The 8,139-nt window shown below is 38.6% G+C and overlaps 1 protein-coding gene across 2 annotated transcripts in view; it reads right to left on the bottom strand.

Moving 5' to 3' along the window:
* FAM219A (family with sequence similarity 219 member A) overlaps positions 1-8,139 on the bottom strand; it is a 77,759-nt gene that overhangs the window by 49,377 nt on the left and 20,243 nt on the right. For both annotated transcript variants that reach the window (XM_070736433.1, XM_070736434.1), the window contains exon 2: positions 3,332-3,431. In XM_070736433.1, coding sequence (XP_070592534.1) covers positions 3,332-3,431 — 100 coding nt within the window. The remainder of the gene's footprint in view (positions 1-3,331; positions 3,432-8,139) is intronic.

The following is an 8,139-nucleotide window of genomic DNA, read 5'->3' as shown; positions in this document are numbered from 1 at the left end:
ATTTATATTGACTGGTTCCTAATATGATTGGATTGCTTATATGCACCTGGACTATCATTAAGTGTTGTACCTTATGATTCTTGACGAATTTATCTTTTCTTTTACGTACATGAGAGCATCGGCACCAAAGACAAATTCCTTGTGTGTCCAATCATACTTGGCCAATAAAATTCTATTCTGTTTTGTTCTGTTCCGTTCAATATCAAGGTAGAACAGGGAGGACGACATTCTCCAAAGAGAAAGAAAGATGTTTCTTTCTAAAAGTTTGAAAAAGGAAAATGCAAGGCCTGAAGAAATGAATAATGATATGCCAGAGGTGGATTGTGTCAAGTGAGGGTCTTGTGATGGGTGTTTCACATCAGGTGAGGGTCATTGGGAGGTGAAGTGCTGGCTTGGGATGGGGTTCATGGGCTGGTTGTGGGGTTGATGTGAATTCTGAGGGGTTCATAGACGGCTTGTCGGTCAAGGTCTCTGTGGATGAAATAGCTTGCATCTATGCATCAAATAACCAATAACTACAACAGATTGGAAGGGACCTTGGAGGTCTTCTAGTCCAAACCCCTGCTTAGGTAGGAAACCCTACACTACTTCAGACAGATGGTTATCCAACATCTTCTTAAAAGCTTCCAGTGTTGGAGCATTCACAACATCTGGAGGCAAGCTGTTCCACTGGTTAATTGTTCTGTCAGGAAATTTCTCCTCAGTTGTAAGCTGCTTCTCTCCTTGTTTAGTTTCCATCCATTGCTTCTTGTTCTACCCTCAGGTGCTTTGGAGAATAGGTGGACTCGCTGTTCTTTGGGGCAATCCTGTCCTACTGTCTCTCCTATATTTCTTTATATATCTTTTCTTCTATTCTTTCTTTTTTTTTTTTTTAAATTTAATTTTTTATTACAAATATATATACACATTTACATACAATATATGTTTTATATTAATACAAGGCTAAATCAACGCGTAACAAATAAACGAACAAACAAACATGACAAACGAACAAACAAAAATATTCTTAAAAAAAAGATCTAATTGCTTATTTAAGTACATTAATAACAATAACTATTCACTTAGCATATTTTATAATATTTGTACTTGTATTCCCTTCAGGAGGTAAGTTTTGAATGATTTTTGATTTTAAATTATTTTCTGGTGAAACATGTTGTGTCCTCAGCGTATACCATTTTCTCTTGTAGGTTGTCACTGTTTTTTAAATCATTTAATTCTTTCTTATCCGCCTTCTTTTATTCATATTCAATTTCTTTAATGTCATACAGATCTTTTTTTATAAAAAGGTTTTTTGTATATATGTCTTTTGTATTTTTTTTTTCTATGTAATGAAAAGGATATAAAGTATTGTTAATTTGATTTTTTCTTTTGAATTTTATTTCTTTTCTTAAACCAGTTATAAAGATGTATCCAGGTTTTATCGTGTTCGGAATCCTCTTTATTTTTTAATTTAATTGTTAGTGCGTCAAATTCAGCACAGTCTAATATTTTTTTAATTATCAAATCGTCTTCAGGTGGTTCGGGTTGCTTCCAATTTTGAGCTATCGTTATTCTAATTGCTGTCAATATATGAATTAGTAAGTAATGTTTGTTTTTTTCAATTTTTTGATCTATAATTCCCAGGAGAAAGGCTTCAGGTTTTTTACTTATCTTCATTTGTAAGATCTCTTCTATCCAATTCTGCATTTTGTTCCAGAATTTTTTCATTTTTGAGCAGGTCCACCAAATGTGGTAGTATGTCCCCATTTTTTTGCACCTCCAACATTTTGGGCTTGTTCCTTTATACATTTTGGCTAATGTTGCCGGTGGAAGGTGCCACCTATAATACATTTTGTATATGTTTTCCTTATAAGCTGTAGATTTTGTTAATTTATAGTTCTTGGTCCAAATTGATTCCCACTTATCTAAATTTATGCTATAACCAAAATTTTTGCCCCAACTATGTATACTATTTTTGACGATATGTTCTTCCATTTTATAGTGTAGCATATATTTATATATTTTGGAAATCATTTTTTTTTCTTGGCCTAAAATTATCTTATCTAATTCTATCTCTTTTATTTGTATTTCCTTCTTTTTCCCTTCTTGATATTTTGATTTAATTACGTTATACGCCCACCAGTCGATTTTGATTCCAATTTCTTCTAATTGTTCCCTAGTTTTTAATTCCCCATTTTTTTCTAATGTTTGATAATAATTTAACATTTTGTTTAGTTCTCTTGAGTTTGGATATACCGTCGCCTCTAAGCTTGAGTACCATTTGGGAGTTTGGTGATAGTACATTTTTTTGATTTTTTTCCAAGTTGTGTATAACGAGTTTCTTATTATATGTTGTTTGAAGTAACTATGTGTTTGTTCTTTATTTTCCCACAGGATAGCATGCCACCCTATTCTCATATCGTGTCCTTCCAGTATTAAAAGTCTTTTATTTTCCAATTTAAACCAATCTTTCAACCAATCCATAATTGCTGCATTATAATATAGTTCGAAATCTGGTAGTGCAAATCCTCCTTGTTTGATATTATCTTGCAGATATTGTATTCTAATTCTAGGTTTTTTTCCGGCCCAGACGAATTTTGTAATCATTCTATTTAATTTTTGAAAAAAGTCTTTTCTTAATATAATTGGAATCGTCCTAAATAGATATAGAATCTTGGGTAAGATAGACATTTTTATTGTTGAGATTCTACCTATGAGCGAAATAGGCAATTTGTTCCATTTTTCTAATTTCTTTTTTATTTCTTTTATTAAAACCGTGTAATTATCTTCCTTTATTGTGATCGCTTTTGCTGTTAATTTTATTCCCAAATACTTAACTGTTTTTACTATTTGTAAGCCTAATCTGTCTTCTAATATTTTCTTCTCTGTATTTGTTAAATTTTTTGTCAGTATTTTGGTTTTTTGTTTATTAATTTTAAGTCCTGCTACTTTTCCGAATTCAGTAATCTCCTGAAATATTTCATTCCTATATCTTTCTTCCAGTCTTTCGTTGATTTAACTTACTATAGGTTTGTCCTCTGTAACCTTCATCATGTTTTGGACAAAATAAATAAATAAAAATAAAATAAAATAAACCCCTGAGATATTGAAACACTGCTATCATGTCCCCCCTGGTCCTTCTTCTCATGAAAATAGCCATGCCAAGTTCCTGTAAAAGTTCTTCATATGTTTTAGCCTCCAGTCCCCTCCTCCTATTTGTTGCTCTTCTCTGCACTTTTTCAAGAGTGTAGCATTCTTTTTGCATCATTGGGACCATCCAGGAGAATTATCTCCCCAGAGACCCAATGGAGACATTGCGAACCTCTCGGCTGGTTCTTCGGCCAGGACTTACCTAGTTTCACTTGCAGAGGAGACGGTTTGTAATTCATGGCTACGGTCTCGCCTTCTCTGGGATCGCAGTCTCTGTCCGAGATGGAGGCGGCCGCTGGATCCTGTGGGAGGGCAGGAAAAAAAGAAAAAAACACCAGAAAACTCATGAGGACTGCCATCATTTTAAAACAAATTATTAATTTAATTTAACTTTATTCATTTAATTCATTTGACTTTTAAGCCACCCAACTCCTTGCGGACTCTGGGCAGCGTACAGTAATAATAATGATAATATATGAAGATAATATATTATAAACAATAATCAACAACATAATAAAACAATAGTAGTAAAAACAGTTTAAAAAAACCCAGAATGCAGCAATCATTCAACAAGCACTCATACTTCTTAGACCAGGGCTAGTCGGTCATGCTCAACGGCCCCAGGCCGGCCAGCAGAGCCTTTCAGAAGGCCAAGAGGCTGGGGGCAGTACGAATCTCCGGGGGATTCCACTTAAAATTAAATTGTTGATGCATATATATCTAACATTATTTATACAAAGAGCTCAAGGCAGGGGTGGGTCCCTCACGGTTCGGGCCAGGTCACAGCAATTGTTCTGTGTCCCTGAACCCAATCCTCCCCCCCACCCTCGACCAGTCCACCAGCAACCATGGGATGCCACAAAAGCTGTACGCCATGGAATTTCATTTTAATGTATGCCGATTAGTGTACGTTCAAAATGACCATAAAGCTATTATTCTATTCCATTCTATTATGTTCTGTTCTATTCCATTCTATTCTCTTTTCCATTCCATCCCTTCCCATTCCATTCTCCATTCCTTGTTATTCTATTCCATTCCATTCTGGGAGTCTGCGGAGAGGGGCGGCATACAAATCTAATTAATAATAATAATAATAATAATAATAATAATAATAATAATAATAATTCCACTTTTTAACAGAGCCAGCATCCATTCCATGTTATTCTATTTTATTCTGATTTCTATTCTATTCTATTTTTTCAATTATTCTATTCCATTCCATGTTATTCCATTCTATTCTATTCTTTCAACTATTCTATTCTATTCTATGCCATTCCACTCCACTCCTCTCTATTCCAATTTCAATGTTGTTTTGAGAATGCTGAGGGGTAGGCAGATGAAAAGTGATTCTCAGGGCATGATGACCCTGAAACCAGTCTGGAACTGGTTTCAGAGCCGGGGTGGCGCAGCAGGTAGAGTGCTGTACTGCAGGCCACTGGAGCTGACTGTAGATCTGCAGGTCAGCGGTTCAAATCTCATCACCGGCTCAAGGTTGACTCAGCCTTCCATCCTTCTGAGGTGGGTCAAATGAGGACCCGGATTGTGGGGGCAAGAGACTGGCTCTGCTAAAAAGTGCTATTGCTAACAGGTTGTAAGCCGCCCTGAGTCTAAGGAGAAGGGTGGGATTAAAATTAATTAATTAATTAATGAAACAAACAAACAAACAAACAAACAAACTGGCTGGGAGGGAGTCTGCTCCATCTCTGTGGCAAAGAAAAGTCATACAGTGGGCCAAAACTCACTTGCCAACTGCCTCACTTAGCTCAAATGTGGTCGTACGTTGAGGACTACCTGTATATTATATTCAGCCGTTCCTGGCATTCCAAAAAAAAAGGGAAATCACAAGATTTTTTTAAAATAGAAATATATTGAATTCTTTGAAACTAGAGGCTCTCGTGGCAAAGCCTTAATTCTTCCAAAGCAACATTGCAAACTTATTCTGCTAAACAACTAATTCCCTCAATACTGTCAAACTATTTACTAAGTCTGCACTACTATTACTGCTAGTTTTTTCTCATTGTTCCTATCACCCATCTCATCCCACGTATGACTGTAACTTATTGCTTGTATCCTTAAGATTTTTATTAATATTGATTACTTCTTCAATACTTATTTGTATCCTATGACAATCACACATGATTCTTGACAAATGTCTCTTTTTCTTCTATGTTCACTGAGAGCATAGAAACATAGAAACATAGAAGACTGAGGGCAGAAAAAGACCTCATGGTCCATCTAGTCTGCCCTTATACTATTTCCTGTATTTTATCTTAGGATGGATATATGTTTATCCCAGGCATGTTTAAATTCAGTTACTGTGGATTTACCAACCATGTCTGCTGGAAGTTTGTTCCAAGGATCTACTACTCTGCATCTGCACCAAAGCCAGATTCCTTGTGTGTCCAATCACACTTGGCCAATAAAGAATTCTATTTTATTCTATTCTATTCCTGCCGAGGACAGAGAGGGGTATATGTATCCTAGCTTTTTTCGCCGTCTCTAAAAAAAATTGGAAAACATAAGCTGGAAATAAAAACCGATCATTGACTATAAACACAATGAACTGCATTATTTAAAAAGCATCTTGCTGGGAACAGATGTGCAAGTTCAGGTTATCCACAGAGAACAGCCAGCGCAAAACACAGAGTTCTCAAATGCTCGGAACATTCACGTCTCCGTTGGCCAGCGCTAAAACATTTGGACTTAGCTCTTCTTAAATATTTATCACGTCTCAATTGGGGTCCTTTGCTCAGCTACCACTGCCAGGAAGGGGTGTGTGTCTTCTATCCCAGACCTCGAAAACAAAGGAGGAATCCACGTGCTGATATTTCAAATCAATCTCTATATAAAAGCCAAATTCATGCATGTGAGGTCCTCTTGGCAGCTGTCGGAGTAGTTAAGAGGTAACATTCCAGCGGTTCGGCTGCTGTCGGAGATCAAAGCTAATTGCAAATTCCTTTATGAGATAAAGAGTCTCCAGTTTCACTGACTTACAGTTACAGCTTTGCAGACTCTCCGCACACAAGGCAAATTCTACTCCAAGGATTTGAGCACAGAAATAACAGTTGGCTAGCGTAACATGGCTGGAACCTCAAACATCAACTGACTCCATTACATAACACTGAAACTCCACCCCAGACTTCTCATCAGCCACCCTTAAATACTTATGGGGAGTGGCCAACAATTCCCTAGAGTTAACAAACTGCAGAATACTTCCTTTTCCCATACAAGTACAGTGGTACCTCTACTTACGAACTTAATTCGTTCCATGACCAGGTTCTTAAGTAGAAAAGTTTGTAAGAAGAAGCAATTTTTCCCATAGGATTCAATGTAAAAGCAAATAATGTGTGCGATTGGGGAAACCACAGGGAGGGTGGACGCCCTGTTTCCTCCCAGGAGATTCCTAGAGAGGCCCCACGGAGTCTTCTCCCTGTCTTCTTCGGCCCTGTTTTCTCCCAGGAGATTCCTAGAGAGGCCCCACAGAGGCTTCTCCCTGTCTTTTCTAGAAAAGTTCATAACTTGAGGCGTTCTTAGGTAGAACATCCTCCTCGATCCACAGCTGACATTAGAACATCACCTTTCGGCTGTGGCGAGGAGGACATTTGTCCAGGTTCGACTGGTGCACCAGTTGCGGCCCTATTTGGATAGGGAGTCTTTGCCTACAGTCATTATGCCCTCATTACCTCGAGGTTTGACTACTGCAACGCTCTCTACATGGGGCTACCTCTGAAAAGTGTTCAGAAACTTCAAATTGTGCAGAATGCGGTCCCGCGAGCTATCATGGGCCTGCCTAGGTATGCCCATGTCTCGTCAACACTCCATGGCTTGCAGTGGCTGCCAATCAGTTTCCGGTCACAATTCAAAGTGTTGGCAATGACCTATAAAGCCCTATATGGCATTGGACCAGAATACCTACAAGACTGCCTTCTGCTGCATGAATCCCAGCAGCTGATTAGGTCCCACAGAGTTGGCCTTCTCTGGGTCCCGTCGACTAAACAATGTCGTCTGGCGGGACCTAGGGGAAGAGCCTTCTCAGTGGCAGCCCCAGCCCTCTGGAATCAACTCCCCTCTGAGATCCAAACTGCCCCCATCCTCCTAGCCTTCCACAAGATGTTGAAGACCCATCTATGCCGCCAAGCATGGGGGGGTGTTAATTTCTCCCCTCACCTTTCTGATTTAAGCATATGAGATTGGTGTGATTGTCTTAGAATTGCTAGTTTTTAATAATAATGGGTTTTTAAATATATTTTTATATTGGATTTGTATTCTATTGTATTATTACTGCTGTTGTGAGCCACTCCGAGTCCTCGGAGAGGGGCGGCATACAAATCTAATAAATTATTGTTATTAATTATTATTATTAGAGGTACCACTGTATTCTTGTCTTTTTCTTAATCTTCTAAAGTGGGCATCTCAGAGAGCACCAAGGACTCCACAGTCCTCCTCCTCGCCCTGAAGATATTACCTAGCTGGGTCACGAAACATCTGCAAGAAAGCAGCCAAGCTCAGACAGCACCAAGGGCCCCACAGTGATGGTCCTTTGGAGGGCCTTGAAAACCTGGCTCTTCTCTTGGGCTCTGATCTCCATTCTACATAACAGTTGCATTCATGGTCTATTTATTGCTTTATATGGAGTGCTGCTTTTATATTTTATCCTGTAGTAAAGCTGCCCAGAGATGCGGAATTCTACCCAGTGATGAACTGTGATGGCTTTTTTCCTCTCTTGAAATCCTTTATGGACACTTGAGATATTGCTCTCAGGAAAAAAAGAAATTGTTCTCGCTGGCTCTTGACTTGCAACTTCGGTACAGTATTTTTGCTCCAAAGTCTGCTTCCCACCCTCGGCAGACGGCAAGGGCTGTCTCCTCTCAATTAAGGCAGCTTTTGCAAGAATGAGTAAGGACGACGGCTGGGCACTCAAATGGGACTGGAGCCAGCGTGGCGCAGTGGTTAAAGTGCAGCACTGCAGGCTCCTTCAGCTAACTGCTAGCTGTAGTTCAGCAGTTCAAA

The sequence above is a fragment of the Erythrolamprus reginae genome, chromosome 2 (assembly GCF_031021105.1).
Source record: "Erythrolamprus reginae isolate rEryReg1 chromosome 2, rEryReg1.hap1, whole genome shotgun sequence".
Taxonomy (NCBI): domain Eukaryota; kingdom Metazoa; phylum Chordata; class Lepidosauria; order Squamata; family Dipsadidae; genus Erythrolamprus; species Erythrolamprus reginae.
This window is presented reverse-complemented; position numbering and strand designations above follow the sequence as displayed.